Source organism: Microcebus murinus, chromosome 11 (assembly GCF_040939455.1).
Source record: "Microcebus murinus isolate Inina chromosome 11, M.murinus_Inina_mat1.0, whole genome shotgun sequence".
NCBI lineage: Eukaryota > Metazoa > Chordata > Mammalia > Primates > Cheirogaleidae > Microcebus > Microcebus murinus.
The window spans coordinates 5,526,009-5,544,908 of NC_134114.1; the positions used below are offsets into that span (position 1 = coordinate 5,526,009).

An 18,900-nucleotide genomic window follows, 5' to 3' on the forward strand; every position below is an offset into this window, starting at 1 on the left:
TTATAAACTTAGTACCCACCTGCTAGTTTTTAAATATAATTTGCATGAATTCTTTGGAAAAACAAAACAAAACAGAAAAACCTTTCTCTTTACAGTTTTTCCTGAGTGACCCAGAGGAAACTGTCCTTCCAACTGCCAATACATCAAACACAAGTTTTCCTGCCTCAAATAATCAGGCAGCGATTCTGCGTGCGCAAAATTTGTTTTTCCTCCCGGTAAGAACATTGCAGTCATTAATGCTTTTGTTGTCTCTGTATGTGCTGTTAGTCTATGTGATGTATAGCCTTGAGTCTCAAATCTGTTCTAGACTGCTTTTCTTCTCGGGTGTCAGTCCCTGGGTAGCAAATGCCTGAGTTTGCAAATGCCAGCCTGGGCTAGGAGAAGTCCTGCCCTTGGCAACTAGCCACACCTTATCTGCAAACTTACAATGTTATTGTCATTCTTCCACCAATAACCTTTGCCTGTATCTTCTTAACTGCTACAGCATTTCTAGCATACGTCCCACCATGTGATATTCTGATATTCGATAGTATGTCATTGCCTTTCTGGCTTTGTTGCTTAGAGATGTTGCTCATTCTTCCAGTGGATTAGTATTATCCCCTAAAGCTGTGGTAGTGGGGTCCACATCTCATAAACCCCGGTGAGGATGAGACATTGTCTTTTCTGTTTCAGTTACGTTAAAACTGAAAAGCAGGATTCCTGGTGACAGTTTATTGGCTATATTCCCACTTTGGGCAATTTGGAGCCCTCTTCTTTAGAGGAATATTTAAACTAACAGTGTGGGCTGGGCGCGGTGGCTCACGCCTGTAATCCTAGCACTCTGGGAGGCCGAGGCGGGCAGATTGCTCTAGGTCAGGAGTTCGAAACCAGCCTGAGTGAGACCCTGTCTATACTATAAATAGAAAGAAATGAATTGGCCAACTAATATATATATATACAAAAAATTAGCCGGGCATGGTGGCGCATGCCTGTAGTCCCAGCTACTTGAGAGGCCGAGGCAGGAGGATTGCTTGAGCCCAGGAGTTTGAGGTTGCTGGGAGCTAGGCTGACGCCACAGCACTCACTCTAGCCTGGGCAACAAAGTGAGACTCTGTCTCAAAAAAAAAAAAATAATAATAAACTAACGGTGTGGTATACCTCTTTCTCTCTGAACCAGTGGCATTAGCCTTCACACGGCCCCTAGGTCAGTGGAGAGAAAGCACAACCACCGAGCAATCCTGACCAGCATTCGCATGGCACTTTAAAAGCTTAAAGTAAAGATGAGTTTTCACAGGAAAGAAAAATATAGCTGGCAAGAGTTGTTTTTTGTTTGTTTTTGTTTTTTTTTAATTCTCCTTCCAATATATTTGAGTAGAACAACTCATCACACTTGGCATTACTAAAAGAATAAGGTAGTCATTATGAATTCTATTTAGGTAAATCTATATAATATCATATTCGCAATTGACGCAAATAATTGGAAACTGCAGATGGGGAAAGGCAACACTTTCTCAATCTTAGAGGACTCTGGAAAAACACGCAATAGCGTCTTTAAAAGCTAGGTAAGATTTGGTAAAGGGGCTACTGTCATTCCCATAACAAGCCCCCCGAATGAAGCTCGCACCAGATGCCACACGTTCTCGCTTACAAGTGGGAGCTAAACTGTGACCACACGAGGACACTCTGAGGGGCGTGATGGACATTGGAGACGCAGAAGGAGGGAGGGCGGGAGGCGAGGGGTGAAAACTGACCCGTGGGGTTCAATGCACGCTGCTCGAGTGCTGGGTACAAAAGCCCAGCCTTTGCCACCATACGATACACACGTTAAGGAATTCAACTTGTACACCCTAATTCTATTAAAAGAAAAAAAGTAAAGAAAAAGAGTGAAGGTCATATCCAGGTTTGAGGAAGCCCCGGGTTTGCATGTACAGGCTACACAAAGACTGCATTATTAACTCCCAAGTTCGGGAGTCCCAGAGGAGTCTTGTTCCAAGGGGACATTAGGAAAACTGTGCTGTGGGTGTACACCACATAGGAATTATTCCTCTCAAACCTCAGGTTATGTGGTGTCTGAAGTTGACAAGCAAGTGACGAATAGTCTCCAGCTCACTGCTGGTGGCAGCATAAAATGATATAACTCTTCTTAATCGTAGTTATAATAATCAGCAAAAAAGCATAGAACAGATGCACATTTTTACCCTGCAATACTAATTTTGGAAATAAATTTTAAAGGCGGAAATATTTACCTACAAGGGTGTTTGTCCAAGTGCTTATAAAATATCAACAACACAAAAGAAAAGAAAAAAAGAAAGAAAACAACCTAAAAGTTAGATTAAAGACAATTTTAAAATAAATTTTGTTATAGCCACAAAATAAAATTATACCCAGTCATTGTAGAAGATGTTGCAAAAATATTTAATGACATGTAAGTATATATTCATGATAAATAATTATTAATTGAAAACTTTTTAAAACTCTAAGAATGAATTTTGAAATGTGAAATCTGTGGCATATTTTATGGGTATTGACACATATTTCAAACTTGGGGTACTGTGGGAACTTTTTAAATCCTACTCCAGCACCTTGCCCCCCAAAATCCACGTATGCCCATTGGCACATATACACACTCATATAAATGATTCCTTATTCTGCCTTCTCACTTGATTAGGCTGCATTGGTTAGTTTTCATTATAGCAGTGGTTTTCAAGCATAATTTGAGCAACAAGACCCTTTTGAACTCCGAAACTTACAAAATGCCTTAGATTATAATGATAAAAATGATAGCAGAATTTACATAGCTTCCCATGGGCCGGGCACTGTTCTGAACTTTCGTGTCGTCGAATCATCACAAGAATTCTCTGAAGAGGGTATTATCCCCATCTGTACTTGGCGTAACTTGTGGAAGTTAAGATATTGCCTTAATTGTTAAAATGAGCCGCTTTGGGGAATCAGATGGCAAGGGAGCTCTGTCTAGGGGGTCACGCGGTTTTCATTTTCAGGAAACAAATGACATTTTCTTGTAATGACATGTCTTCTATATAGACTTTTACAATCTTATTTCTAAAAAGTGTTTGGCAATATACGTGCTTATTTTTCCTCCGTCATACCAGGCTGGATGAGAAAGGCACAGAATGAGTAATTGTTTCCCAAATCGAATGCATTCAGGCATTTCCCACTGGATCAAAGAGTAGAAACAGGCATCTGCTTTCACAGCTAGCTTCTGAGCTCACCAAATGGGCACGACGGTGGCCCCTGATCTTAATTGTTGCACCATTTCTCGGAGGAGATGCTGAGTATTCGTCTGTTTCAGTACTTCATATACAGCTGCATTCTGGGCCTGATATCCTGCTCCGTGTTCCTGCGGGTGAATTACGAGCTGAAAATGTTGATCATGCTGGTGGCGTTGGTGGGCTACAACATCATCCTGCTCCACACCCATGCCCACATCCTGAGTCACTACAGCCACGTCCTGTTTGAGAGGTGAGCTGCCGCCAGTTCCTTCTCTTTAGTTCTTTCACGGGGTGTGGATGACGTGAGTGTGCTGAATAAATGCAAGTTAGCAATGCCATTGTCATTGATAAATCACTGTGGGAGCATTCCTTTCACATGATGGTTCAGAAAGATGACGTGTGCTTTTATTATAGATTGCATGGAATGTGTACTGTCAAATACAGTTGGAAGATATGAAGTGGTTTGGAGAGAGGATGTGTGTTGAAATCTCTGCTATATTGATATGACTATTCAGGCTCTTCAACCTCAGCACCGTTGACATTTTGGACCAAACAATTCTTGATTGTAGTGGCTGTCCTGTGCATAGCAGGATGTGTAGTGACATCCCTGGCCTCTGCCCCCTGAATGCCGGTCACAACACCCTACCCCAAGTCATGACAATCAGAAACGTCCCCAGAAATTGCCAAAAGTTCTCAGGAGTACAAAATGGGCTTCAGTTCAGAACAAAATACTGAAAAAATAACTAGCTACATTCACAGAGTATAGTGCTAACTTTTCTTAGTAGAGATTTCCTACAATACCATAGTGGGAAAGGGAAACTGTCAACCCTGGGAAATTCTCTATTCCGTGAAGAACTTCACTTCTAAGAAAAGGTATGACTGTGTTAGCTCTCTCCACCTTAGGACTAGAGGCAGCACCCTATCAGGTGCACCCACTCAATTTAGGAAGGGCTTCCTGTTATCAAAGGAATTAGCTCAACTGCATTCTTCCGCATATTATTTCCATATTTCTTGTAACATAAATGCCTTAAATATTTACACATATTTGTTGCTGCAGAACGATGGTTTGTGTTGACAGCACATGGCCACTTCTCCACTGGAGACCCAGTGACAGGAGCAGTAGTCTCTGCGCTGTGTGAACGTTTACGGATGAGAACACTCTCAGAAACACAACTGCAGCCCGTACGCCTCCCCTAATTTAATTTTCATCATCCTCCGCACCATGAAACCCTCATAATCTGTAATCAAGCTCAAGCTGGTGGAGTTGTAAAAATGCACAATTGTATTATGGAAATTTTATGATTTCTTAGCCAAAATGAGAATGAAACCAGAAGTTAATTTTTCAATAAATTCTCGAAATCGCCAACCAAGCATGCTTTAATATTCTCTAGGGTAGCCAGAGACCCTGTGTCGTATTCCTAAACAAATGCAGCATTATTGATTTTCACACATAACTGAGGACGCCACTAAATCTCCCTTTATTAAATTTAAAGCGCCTGAATATGTTACGCATCTAAAGCACAGAAGAAATCAGATTAGCACATTACTGCGGTGGAGAGCTTTGCTTCTGGGGACCTCCGAGAGGCACATGAAAAGACACCGGCTCTGAGTAGAACCCCAGCGGTAGTGGCGTAGTTATCACACTGAAGAAAAGGAGTTTTGGGGTTTTTTGCTTTTTTTAATTTTTGAGCACTTTTGTATTTTATTCAAGGTCTTTTTCAGTTACTCTCTCGGTTTGTCTTTATAATGACCTTAAAGCTGGGGAGGACCGACTTGAGGTGCCTCCATGACTTGCCCTCACTCCCAACTGCAAAGCCAGCGTCCTCTGCCATGGGGTGCACCTGCATCCCACCTGCCCATCTTGTTGGAAGATTCCAGCACTTCCCAAACTCATTCCTGCATGAGCTGGCACAATACTCCCAGAAGCGTCTTCTGCCAAAAGATTAGTATTATTGACAGAATAGCAGAATACCTCAAAATTAACAAATCTCCTGTAATGTCAGTTTAAAACTAACCCCAGCGAAAACCAGTTAGGAGCGGGACCTTAGAGTTTCCCCTGATGTCCCCAGCCTCCATGCCTGTGTGTTTGGCACAACCCTGTGAGTCATGCCAGGGGCAAAACTGGTGGCTGTGAATGTTTTCTTTCTCTTTCCTGAGATTCAAGAGCTTTTCCCCATCAAATAGTCGATAAAGATTTCCTCTTCCTTTGCCTGGTTTATTGATACTAACACAACTCTTTCTGGTATGGAAGTGAGACCCTTTAAAAGAAGACAAAAGCCCTGGTGTGGCGTGGTGCCTCGAGAAAGAACATCACTGAATCCCAGAGCCAGCGGTACCCTTCTGGGAGGCAGCACTGCCTTTCTGATTGGGCAGGGCTGTCACTGAAGTCAGGGCATTTGGTTCCATCCTTTTGGTGACCCATTTCAGGGCTTGGCATCCTCACACCCTTCTCACTCCTGGCTTCCAGCTTCTTGCTCTCATCTTCTTTCTGGGACTGTGCTCGGCTACAGCACGGCCATGTCCTAGCTGCCCACTGGGGACTTGCCTAAGCTTCTGGCTTCACCCCTGCCCCTGCCTCATGCCCAAGGACCGGGCAGCTGCTCTGTCCCACTTTGCCCTGGAAAGGTGGAAAGTGTCCACCCTGTTGTCTGCGAGCCCCTTTCTGTGACGCGTGTGCTGGGGACTTTCACGCTCTCTCAGAAGGCCCAAACCAAGGACCGCCGCTGTATCGGCAGTGCCCACCACCGTGCCTCGTGCAGGGCGCTCGAACAACACCTGGCGAAGGAATGCACAAAAGCAGCGTGTGCCCCTGAGCCACCAGAATGGCGCCGTGCTGGCTTTATGGAATCTCCCGCTGCACCTGTTGTTTCCCTGAGGACGGAGCGTGTCTCCACTCACTGCGGACGTGTCGTTTCTGTATCCACATCGGTTTTTGATCATATCTTTGGATTTCTAAGGAAAGTTCGGCAAGGGCATCTCTGTTTAAAGGCAGCGCTGGTCACCTTCTAAAAGCACAGTTTGGACAGTGAGGCTGTCCAGTGTGTGACCTCACCATGACTGCGGTGGCCGGCTCCTCTTCACAACCAACTTGGATGTTGGTAATGGACAAGCCAACAAGAGGGTGCAAGCCCACAGAGCTAGCAGAGAACACAGGAGGGGTGTGCATCAGAAAAATGTCAGACCGACGAGTAATTGAGAAACTGATATTGAAGGCATTCTTACAGATCCGTGAGTGTGCAAAGCAGACTTTTCGGTAGGAAAAAAGGACTCACTGAGAGAGAGTGTACCATTAACACAATACGTTCGGATGGAGGCCGGGAGCGTCCCAGCACTTCGAGTGGCCTGCCAGGATGTAATTCCATTAGGTCCCCTCCTAGGGAAGGACATGCAGACATCTCTGCTGTTTGGAAGGTCCAGAACAAGATGTTTCCTAATTCCTTGGTTTTCACGGCAGTCCTCCACATCGTCTGTACGAGATGCTATGCTGAACCCATCAGTAACGGGCCTGTTCCTGTGCCTGACACCGTCTCTCCAAGCCCTTTGCCGGAGCTGTTGAGAGCACAGCACACCCTTCCAGGGGCCGCTGTGGTTAACAGCAGCTGATACTGCTGGAAGCTGTTTTTGTCTCGAAGATGCTTCCCCTTCCAGGGACAAAGGCTTGCTACTGAGTCTGTAAAACATTGTCAGATTTTTCCTGCATAACTGAGAAGTCTCAAGGGATGGGTGTAATTTCATACCGACCCAGCCATTCTGTTTAACTCGCCTGAAGGCTAGAAAGTACCTTTAATTCTACAGGGGAGTGGGGAGAGGAGAGCTGGGACAGAGGAGCTAACAAGGATTCCTGCAGCCTAACCAGCTCCATGCTGGAGCTACAGCCTGAAGCAGCACTTAACGAGGTGCTTCAGCTGCAGCTATAGCCGGCACTCAGCATCACCTGGGAGCTCCGGCTTGTGGCTGGCAGGAATGTCTGCGTAGCTTTACACCCAGGCCTTAGCAACAGCTCCCTGCCAGAGAGCAATGGCGATGCTCAAACCAGCATGCATCATCGAGACCTAGGAATCATAAGCACCTTCCATGTGGAATTTTTCTGCTTTCCTTGCTTTTCCTGTGCCTCGCGGAAATCCCAATGGCTAGAATTTGAGATGCTGTGCTGTGCTTTGGCAAAGGCTCAACGAGGGGACAAGGGATGATGAACTATTATAAAGTCTTGCGGCAGAGCTGGGGAGTTCGCCCCCCATGGGAGACGGGCAGGGAGAGTGCACGTCTAGCCCTGGGCTGGATGGTCTATGGATATTCCCAAGCACCTGGAACTTCTCTGAAGTCTTCTCTTTTGAATTAAAATGTATTTCAAATTTGCATTGTAGCTCATAATATAGGCAAGCTGATACTGAAAAGATTTAGGATTACTTTCAACTTTCGTAGCTCAGCTGTCCCCACCCCAAGCCATCTTGAAGAGGTCAGGAACACAGCACCACGCTTCTCTGACAGCCACTAGCAGGGCAGCAGGACGGGAGGTGACAAAGCAATTGAGTTTAACAGCAGAGCAAGTCATTCGTGGGCTGCTCGGGTGCCCCCGAGCTTTCTTTCCTTCTATAGAAAGCAAACGTTAGTTATCTCCTTCTTTACCTGACCTAAAACAGAAAACACCCTGTGGTTTGGACTCTCTCTAGGAAGGTACTCGATTTCTAGGCTTGTTTTGTCTTGTTTGACTTTAGAACGGGGGGAGGGATTCCACAAGGCCTGTGCCCATGGACCAGGGGTCCTCAAACTTTTTAAACAGGGGGCCAGTTCACTGTCCCTCAGACCATTGGAGGGCCGGACTATAGTTTTTAAAAAAACTATGAACAAATTCCTATGCACACTGCACATATCTTATTTTGAAGTAAAAAAACAAAGGGGCAAACACACCTGCATGTGGCCTGCGGGCCGTAATTTGAGGACGCCTGCCGTAGACTATTGAATGCCGGATGCTTCTAATCATCAGCGCTTCTGTCTGTGACGCTACAGCCGTGCACAGCCCCTCCCTCTGTGTCAGGTCCCACTGATGTAATGGTTGCTTCTGTTAAGGCCTAGGGACCATAGATGTCGAGGCCAAAACTTCTGGTTGCTTGTGCCCTTTCGTGTGGCGATGGGAAACTTAAAGTGTTGTAAGAAGAAAGCAAAACAATCCAGCTATAACTGAATGCATATCCTTCCAGCTGCATGTCATAAAATTTCACAGTACCCAAGCTAACTGACGCTATCTGCTTCTGTAAATAGCTTGCTTTGAGATAAGTCTCGGCACAGGGGATCAAGGCCGGACCGGAGCTCCTACCATCTAAAAATAGCATGATAAAATATAAAAAAAACAATATCCTCACTTATATGCCTCTACTTACATAAGCCCCTTATAACTGTGCTTAAACAACTAGATAATTTTTTTCACAATATGGTTTTGCTTTTTTACAAAACAAGCCGATTTTCCCTAGCTCAATGCTACTTTTCTATGCCTGCAGCTCTACAGGGCAGAAGGCGTCCTGGCCGGTAAAGACTCACAATTTGACCCAATTCAGTTTCTAAGATGGTCTTTTCTCACACTCCAGACCATAACACTTCCAACTCAGAATCACTCATCTCCACAAGACGAAACACATTAATCAGGATGCAGGGTGCTCTCCATAGCAAAGGGCCAGCACTGCCACCCACCCCCAAACACACACATTCTCTCCTGACCTACAGCTGCCTCCAGGGCTCCTTTCTAAGCATGAGCCTGTTCCTTCCCGTGCTGGTCTGTTGCGGCACCAGAACGTTTTGCTTGGCGTTCACGAACACCACTCTGAAAAAGCAGGAGGCCTTGAGCCATCTGTCCTGAGATGACATAAGGCCACCTTCTCTGGAAGTTTCCAGAAGCTTCCAGCGAATCTGCGTCCAGCCGGGGAAGGAAAGGGCATCCAGAGACCCTTTAGGGGAAGTGAGCCGTTGCCAAGCCAACACAGTCGTTCGTCCACTCATTCGTTCATTTTCACAGCACTCGTGCACTGGATACCCTTTACATGGAGCGCAGGAAGCGGGCTAGGCTGTCGTGGTCACACTGCCAGGATGAAGCCACTGCCTCGGTGACTAACGTGGGGAGGCCAGTCCCGCTGGGAGTTCCGTGGGATCCCGCAAGCCCCTTCGGCTAACGCAGCTAAAGCACGGCCGAGCGCCTCTGAGCAATTCCTGCAGCTTCTCAAGCCAGACGTAGAGGAAGATTCACTGGCGGGGCATAGGGCTGTCTTCGTTTTGCCTTTTGCATTTTAGCCTCAACATTTGTTTTCCTGGGTGTTTCCTTTTGTTTTATTCTGTCATCGAGGTCCCAGTCCTGTGCTGAGTTAGGTTCAGTGAACAGGTTCATCCTTGGGGCATCGTCAAAGCAGACAAAACTTTAGCTTTTTGTCCCATTTGACATCAAAGATTTCTGGGGATTCAGGAATCCCTCTTGGGCAAAGCCAGGCATGTCCTAATTTATTGGTGTGAAAAAATAGAGACAGCCAAGAAAGCTAAAAGGTAAGTTGGCTGAGGACCATGCGGGTATTACGTGGGTGGGAGGGCAGATAGCCGTGGTCGCCTCTCTGTTGGCTTCATTTTTCTGAGTTCTGGGCCGCAGAGGTGAGCGTTCCAGACATCAGACCAATTTTTATCCCAATTAGTGACCTGAGAAAGTCTGATTTTGCCTGAGCTGGTCTACTGCCAACAACACAACAGAAACTAGGTTTCTTTGCATACTTTTTTCTTTAAAAAAAAATAGAAGCTCATTTCACCTCGAAAAATGTAAAGTTTTTAAAAGTAAGATAATGTTTGTGTCTACATGCCTGGCCTGCTTTCTCTCCTGAGAATAGTGAAAATGTCTTTTTAAACCTCACCCGAACTGTTTGCCTTCAGGTTAGAGATGACTGCACCGAGTGATGCCTCCATCTCCCCCATCCAATTTATTGGGTTATTTTGTTCTTTGGGACTCCCGAAACTTGCAGGGTGAAATGCTTGCTCTGTTAACGACTGCTCAGGCAGTGGGCCAGCTGCAAATTAGAGTGTGGCTACAGGCATGCTTCAGTGTCTGCATCCCTGGAGTCTAATTTTTGGATGTGAAAGTAAGAATAGTCAGCCACATGTTGGCCACCATTGTCATCGCGTTGGATATCATAGAGTTAGAAACTTTCTCTAGTTACAGTAGCTGTATCTTCTCCACTTTATAACTCAGTGATGGCACAACCCCAACATGGGATCATGCTTAAAATATAAATGACAGCGAGAAAGAGCGAGGGAGAGGGTGAGAGACAGAGGGAGAGAGACTGAGAGAGAGAATGAGTGCACTCCCGCCAAACTAGCTGACCACCTGCCAATTTTGTATGACTGGCTAATCCAATTGGGGGCTTGAATTGTGTCCCCAAAAGAAGATATGAAGTTTTGATTCCCAGTTTCTCAAAACGTGACCTTATTTGGAGGCAGGGTCATTGCAGATATGTTTAGTTAGGGTGGGACTGTGCTGATGTAGGGTGGCCCTAACCCACGTGAGTGACGTTCTTGTGAGGAACGGCTGCTCGAGGAGACACACGCAAGGAGAAGGACATGTGGCGATGGAGGTGGAGCCTGGCATTGGGCAGCAGCCAGCCAGGGAAAGTCGAAGGCTGCCAGCAAGCCACCTGCAGCTACTCTGAGGCAAGGAAGACGTCCCTGCAGGTTTCAGAAGGATCACAGCCCAGAGGATACTTTGATTTCAGACTTCTGGGCTCCCAAACTGTGACACAATAAATTTCTGTTGTTTTAAGCCACCTGGTTCATGGTAACTGGTTGCAGCAGCCCTAGAAGGTTGATACAGGGGTCAGGACAATGGACCAGACTCTGGCAAAAAGGTGTCTCGGGGTCTTATTCTCTCTCTGCCCACATTGCCCCAACCCTGCACACTCCTCTTCCCCCCACTGCTCCCACGTACACTCGAAGGGCCACGTCGTAACCCAGGACTGGATCCGTGGATGGGGCTAGTCAGTCAAACTGCACGAGCCCTTGCAGCGTGTCCACGCGTGGCCGGCAGGAGAGAGAAGGCCTGCAGGCAGTTCGTTTTTGCTAACTGAATGAAGGACGTTTTTGAGAAATCTAAGTGAAATCCAAGAAAGCCAGATGGAGTTCTTCCTAGTGCACAGAGAATCGCAGAAGAGAAAAAGGCATGCGTGCGTGGACACACCAGTCTGCTCTACAGGCTGTTCGCGCCTCACTTTTCCAGAGGTCCACTGCGGTCTGAGCTTTCATATCCACCCCGGAGCCTCCCCTCAGCTCACTTCCTCCATGTCCCAACCTCCACGTGCCGTTATTCCTCAGGAAGACTCAAGACCTGGGATGCAGGTGGAGCAGGGTGTTTCTTCCCCACGCCAAGGTTCACATGCATGCATGTCAGGGGGCGGCCGGAAGGATCTCTCCCAATAGGCTGGCCGTGCATCTTCTGTGTGGTTAACTGGTAACCAGCCAGCCCTGAACTGCACGCGGGGGTCCTGTGTCTCTCTGTCAGTGAGAGGGGCCTGGGCCGGCTGTGTGTGTTTGGAGCATCTGGTCTTTTTACTGTAAAGGCAAGAGGGACTTAAGTTCCAACTTGTCGCAGTGATGAAGCTACTGTAAAATCCCAAACTGGGCGTTAACATTTTCCTCTTGGCTTAGGGCTTACATGGGTGCTGGCTGGAAGAAGGGGATGTCATAGATGCTTTCTCCGGCCCTGGGAATTGTAAAATAATGTGATCATCATGAAGCAACGTGCAAATAAAAACTCAGCCTGCACCAGCTTCTTAGGACATTGCTTATACGGCTGCTGCTAACTACTCAATATAGTGTCGCTATAGTCAAGATAGGGAAAAAATGAATTTAAAAGTCCTTGAAGTCAAAATTATTTTTAAATATCTGCACTCCTCAGTCACTTCAACTGTATTGTTAGACATAGCTGTTGCAGGCTCAGAAAGGAACTTCATTTAACATCATTTCATGAAAGCAGTATAGGCAGTCCCTGGGTTATGGAGCACCCAACTTAACGTCGTTCTGTACTTGAGAACGAGCTCCCAAGGCTCCCCGTAAGGAAGATTTGTAATTAAATAATTAATTCAGGGACGAGTTTCTTCCACCCATGTGAACAAACCCGCATGGCGTAAGCAGTTCTTTGATGCAGCGTCTTCACGCTGTGTTGTTTACGCACAGCATTGCTTTCGTCTTAATTAACTTTTTCATTCAATTTTGCGAGTCTGTGTTTACCCTTACGACCATGCCTGCAAAGGCAAAATCCACTGCAAGTGCAGGCGAGCCCGCAGTGAAGAGAAAGGTGATGACAAAGGAAACAGAAGTAGAAATCATTGAGCGTTCAGAGAAAGGCCGGGGAACGCAACAGGCTTCAGTCACTCCACTGCCGGGACAACTATAATGTGAGAAAGACGGGGCATGTGGAAGGCAGTGCTCCAGTGAGAGCATCAGTTATTACTGAGCAGTGCAGTGGATTAATTACTGAAATGGAAAGGTTATTACTGATTTGGTTAGAAGATCAAAATGAGTGTAACATTCCTATTAGCCTAGCATGCATGCGACATTGAGTTGTTAACCTTTGATATTCTTTTTTAAAATTTCTCCTATTTCCTACCTAAACTTTTTGTATGAGTTTGGTTTTATGTTCTGTTTGTTTGAATTAAAAGAAAGAACACAGTAGTTTCTTTGACTTATTGTTACAATACAGGGGTATCATTATCATTGTTACAGTATGACACAGCATTATTACAATATTACGGTGTTATTGCCACATATGAGCCATTACAGTATTATTATTATTACCATATATTCGCTGTTCATGTGGGATCCGAGTTATAATAGATACAAATCCAACCTAAAGACTTTCTCAAGAGCATATCTCGTCCATAACCCGGTGACCACCTGTGCTAGTGACACCAAAAAGTGTCACTACTGCACTTCATTCTCAGAGAGAAATGGTGACCTCCTTGTGCTCAAGAAGCTCAGATTTTTCCAGCCGCCGCTGGTTTGGTAGGGAGGAAAGAGCTACCAGTGCTAACCCAGCCTTTCTGGAGAGTTCTCTGGGGTCCCAAACCCTTAAGCCACGGGGAACAGGCAATTCTGTCTTCTCCTTCCTACAGGAATCCCACCGTTAATAATATTCTCCAATCTGCATTTCCTTATCTTTTTCTCTAGATTCCTAGCCTTTCCCCTTCCCTTACTATTCTGTAGTTAATGCTAAAAAGCAAGAGTGCCATTTATGAAGAGCTTCTTATGTGCCAGGCCCTGTACTGGGGGTACAGATATTTCACCTGCAAGGTAGGTATTGGCAACCCTTTTTGGCCACAAGGAAAGTGAGGTTTCAAGGAGGTTATCCAAGGCCCCACAGCTCGGGATTCAAACCCACACTCTCCCTTTTCAAAGCTACACCACATCCTCCTGTTTTCTCATTAGCCGGAGAACCCTCCATGGGGAAGCTGGAAAGTCACAAAGCCAGGACAACACAAAAGCAGAAAGTAGTTGCCTGATGTTTGTACTCAATTCAATATGATCCATGCTGCTTATGTGCTATGGTGTCCATACGAAATGAACTTTTATTTTTCAGATCATAATTACAGTTACATGTGGGGAATAATTGTGTGTCCACTTACACAGGATGCGTTGGCATGGCTGCCTGGAAGGTTGTAGTGAGGACGAGGAGCACAGGAGACCCTGGGCAGGGGTAAATTACTGGTGTCTCCCTGGGTCTGACCGGGAATGGGCAGCATGTCAAGAATTTCCATCTCTATTACACCTTTGTGATACAAAATCATATGAAAGAGCAAAATTGGCTGCCTGCTTGCAAGCTGTATGAAAATGTATAATTCATCGATGAGAGTAGCTGGTAGAAATTAAGTTCCCTACTTCATTTTTATACCTCACATGATTGTTCATTTCAAGCACGCTGTCTTTTTCTGGGAATAATAACAAAAACATGGAAGAAACCATGTATCTAATCATCTACATTGATCCTAGAAGTATAAAGAAATTTTATTAATACAATACTCTACTATTCCTTTTTTTATATTTTCTGCAGCTTGATATAAAGTTAGAAGTCTATATTATTTGAATGTGCTCTCAAAATAGGAGCTTTTTTGGTTTTGTTTTAAATGCAATCTGGGTTCAAAGAAAGATCTGGAATGTGTATATTGGGTTGGTGTGCAATGCAGACAGACTCTAGGGATTCTGATGTCTGTTGACACTTCAATTCTAAGTCCTGTGTATGTGTTGTTTTGTTGTGTTGTTGTCTGTCTGTTTGTCTGTTTGTTTTTAATAGGCCAGGCATTTGGAAAGACCTAAAGACCATGGGCTCTGTGTCTCTCTCTATATTCTTCGTCACACTGCTTGTCCTGGGTAGACAGGTAAGAAGTCTGGTTTTATATAATTTCTCTAAAGGGCTGCATTAATAATGCTTTGCTGTGCACTGTAGTGAACTTTCATGCAAACAAATGTTTAAGAATCAGAATCTTATCACTTAACAGAAAAGTAGGTGGCACAAGGTGTGGGTGCTTAAATATAGACCAAAGAAAAAACATCTCTCAGTTTTTCCCACAAAAGGCAAACTTTTTGAATGGCAGAGATGTGAATTAATTAATGTCCTATTAAATCTCAAAATAAATTTCGTAGGTTTTATAAACCTATATAAGTGTTCCCTCAATAGCTGACACTATTTGAAAAAAAAGTCTCTTCTTGATTTAGTTTGCATTTCAGAATGTTTGACATGCTTCTTTCTTTTTCCTTGAAGTGGGTCTGAATACCTTTGCTTTCATTTGCAATCCGGTCTTCTGTTAAAAAATTTATTTTTTTCATGCAAATGAAACTGTTCCTCCATCTTTGTGCCTTCCACCCCTTCTGGTCTCCTAGCATAGGCTATGGGTGCAGGATTTTTAAGGACAATTATTCTTCCTTTACCTACGCAAAAGGATGGTAATGCAAACACTACAAGATTCATCAAAGCCACACTGCTCTGCCTCAACCAAAGTCTATTTTAAGATCTTCGATGAGTAGCGTGAAAGAAACAAGGAAGTGATGTATTTGGAAATAACTGCTGAAGAAGGGATGATGATTAAATTATAGTTAAATCAAGTCTGTGGCAGGTATCTGAGAGGCACACTGCTGATCTGTAAGTTTGAGTCTGGCTTCCAGGTCTTCCTACTAGGAGGTTGTCGATAGTTGCACAGCCAGACCAGCTGAGTTTTGGGCCACTGCCCCCTTCTCTCTTCCCAAGCAGTGTGAGCTGCATCCTTCCCAGGAGCTTCTGGGGCAGCCCTCACCAGTCCCCCTGGGGCTGAGCTGTCCTGTCCTGCTGCAAAGCTATGTAGGGTCCCTTTTTACCCACCCCACCCCCACCATCCTCCCTGCCTCTCTGGCATTTTCTCTGTTCTACGTTCTTTGGCTTGAAGTTTTGACAGCCTGTATCATGTCCTGTTATTTCTCCTGCAACCTGTTTTTCTTTCCCCCTTACTACTGACAAGCTTTCTGCTTTCACACATAGAGCGGGCACTCCCTCCCTTGCAAACCCTATAATTTAGATGTGGGAGAATTGGGCTTCCTTGCAGAATATCACCCAGATGATCATTTCTCAGGAAACAATGCAGCCATCCCCTGCGTGGGGTTGGCTGTTTCTCCATTGCATCCTAGCAATGCATTGTCCTGTAGTTTCTTTTGCTAGAATCGTCACTCAGTTTGCTTCACAGAAGTACTGTACATTTTAAGAACCTAGATTTGAATTGAATTTTCTCGACTTTTGTATTGGTCGTTGAAAGATGATAAACATTCAGTGCCACTACCTAATTGTGGTTGAGTCCAGTGGCTGACAGGTGATCCATTACTCTCTAATTGATTTAACATAAATAATCAAAAGTACTCAGTATTAGGATTTAGTATTAATTTTACACAACTGGGTTCATACTAGTCTTGCAGGGACTCATGCCTTTTTTGTCATTAAGGTAACAATAGTGTTTATGTCTAGAGGCCCAGAAAAAGTATTACTCCCTAAAGAAGTAACCATTCTTCACAATCATTCTTTAACAACTAGCTATTAATCGTTAGTTGTTGGGTCTAGCTATTAATCGCTAGATGGCTGCATCATTTCTCAGGAAATGATCATCTTGGTGATATTCTGCAAGGAAGCCCAATTCTCCCATATCTAAATTACAGGGTTTGCAAGGGAGGGAGTGCCTGCTCTATGTGTGAAAGCAGAAAGCTATTAATCACCTGGTCCACATAAGGCACCATGGGAAATACCCAGGAGAGGCAGAAGCTGACCTCAGTCTGAAATCATTAAGGAAATGATTTGCTCAAGTCCCAAGTCATCGGGGCTAGGAAGAACTTTGAAGTCTGTGATGTGGGGCTTCAGTACACCCTTCCCAAAACACAGATGTATCACAAACAACTGCCCCATCTCTGAAGTCGGGGTTTCAAGTGCCTTATAACTATGCATGGCTTCAAAGCTATTGTGTTTCCTGATTGGTTATTAAGTGATAGTAAAGACATTTTGCAACCTTTTTTAATGGCCCTTTGTCCTATAGCAACCCTGCCCCATGGCCACATTTTGAAATGATGGAGATTTATTTGCTTTCTGAGCAAATGAGTAGACTGTCACTCTAAGTATCTAAGTAGGCTTCATGAAAACAGAACACATCTATTGCACAAAAGCAACAGAACCACTTGCTGCACTAAAATCTGTTTTATGATAGATACATTAGCCAACTCAGGGTCTCTTTTGAGAAAGTAAGAAGCCATTTGAGGTGGGGTGCATTCGAGATATGAAACCAGGGGCAGGATATACAATTTCAAAATGAGGCTGGCATTGTTTGCGGGGTGGTGATTAGGATCCAAGAATAAGCAGAAGCACCTACTGTGCTGTGCTCCATCCCAGTGACCAAGTGGAAAGATGCAAAGCCCTCCGGGTCCTGGGGTGGTTTGCAGAACTAGACGAAGCACACAGCTGCCCTTGAGTCCATGCTGGGCGTGACACATGGCAGTGACTGTCGTGGGGTCCCAGGTACGGCCTGGCAGTTCTGCCTGTTCTGTCTATTCCTGCTCTCCCGCACCGTGGAGAGAGCCACTGAAAAGCAAATTCTGTGTCTCTGTGGAGGATCAGAGCCCCTGAAAGCTTCCAGAGCAACCCCAGACAGAATGGAAGAGATGGATGGCAATGGGGGGCTCTGGAAGCAGGGCTCGAGGCTAGAGAAGCCTGGGTGCCTGTCTCCTGCTCACTCCTGCATCCGGATGCTTCCACAGCCCTGTCCGTACTGCCCTCCCCTGAGTCTCCCAGGCGGTGGCTTTGTCCTGGCCTCTGCTGGATGTCCTTGCATGGCCTTCCTCCTGTGTCTCTCTGTCAAATCTCCCTCTCTTTTCTCTTCTAAGGACACCAGCTGTTGGATTTAAGGCCCATCCCAAATCCAAGACAATATCATCTCAAGACCCTTAACTTAATCACGTCTACCCACAGAGACCCTATCTCCAAATCAGGTCACATTCACAAATACCAGAATTGGAACTGTATTTTGAAAGGATGCTATTCAATCCATTACATCTGGTTTGGGATAAAAACATGTGTCTTCTTTTTTGGGCCTTTCATATGAGTTTCTAACGTGGTAGCTGCTTATACACAAAGGAGAGGATTCTAAACAGATCGTATTGCTTGGGAAGATGATAGACCATTGATAGATGCTGGATAGACAGATAAATAGATAGGGAGGGATGGATGGATAGATAAGTACAGATTTGGCAAAATGTCACTTTCAGTCCAGTGTAACTGGTTCCAAAGTACTCTGATTCCTTCCAGTGAGTATAAAATGCTACTTACTATACCATAGCGATCACTCAGGAAAACCTGAGCAGCTTCTTATGGTACATGGAAAACTTCAAACTTATGTGAATTGTGCTTTAACTGCTTCCTTGGAGGTGATTTCATCTCATGTTTCACTTGTGTCTGATTGTGAGTGTACACCTGCGTCTCCTCCACACCTCCCACCCCCTGCAAATCATTTCTGTCATCTTATTGTAAAACTAGCCACACCACAGGAAAGGAAAGGAAAGGAAAGGAAAGGAAAGGAAAGGAAAGGAAAGGAAAGGAAAGGAAAGGAAAGGAAAGGAAAGGAAAGGAAAGGAAAGGAAAGGAAAGGAAAGGAAAGGAAAGGAAAGGAAAGGAAAGGAAAGGAAAGGAAGAGGGAGGGAAGAGGGAGGGAAGGAGGAAGAAAAAGAAGGAAGGGAGGGAGGGAGAAAGAAAAGGAAGGATGGGAGGGAGGGAGAAAGAAAGAAAAGGAAGGAAGGGAGGGAGGAAGGAAGGAAAGGAGGGAGGGAGGGAGGGAGGGAGGGAGGGAGGGAGGAAGGAAGGAAGGAAGGAAGGAAGGAAGGAAGGAAGGAAGGAAGGAAGGAAGGAAGGAAGGAAGGAAGGAAGGAAGGAAGGTAGGTCAGTCGGTCCAGCCGGGCTTTGTGGCTCACACCTATCATCCCAGCACTTTGGGAGGCCGAGGCAGGAGGCTCATTTGAGGCCAGGAGTTAAAAACCAGCCTAAGCAATATAGCAAATATAGCAACATTAAGTCTCTACAAAAAAATAAAAACAGGCAGGTGTGGTGGCACACACCTGTAGTTCTAGCTACTAGGGAGGCTGAAGCAGTAGGATCACTTGAGCCCAGAAGTTCAAAGTTACA

The 18,900-nt window shown here is 45.2% G+C and overlaps 1 protein-coding gene across 3 annotated transcripts in view; it reads left to right on the forward strand.

Annotated features, from left to right (window-relative positions):
* ADCY2 (adenylate cyclase 2) overlaps positions 1-18,900 on the forward strand; it is a 389,287-nt gene that overhangs the window by 340,613 nt on the left and 29,774 nt on the right. For all 3 annotated transcript variants that reach the window (XM_076007928.1, XM_012744227.2, XM_076007929.1), the window contains exons 17-19: positions 96-215; positions 3,290-3,459; positions 14,515-14,599. In XM_076007928.1, the coding sequence (XP_075864043.1) occupies positions 96-215; positions 3,290-3,459; positions 14,515-14,599 (375 nt within the window). The remainder of the gene's footprint in view (positions 1-95; positions 216-3,289; positions 3,460-14,514; positions 14,600-18,900) is intronic.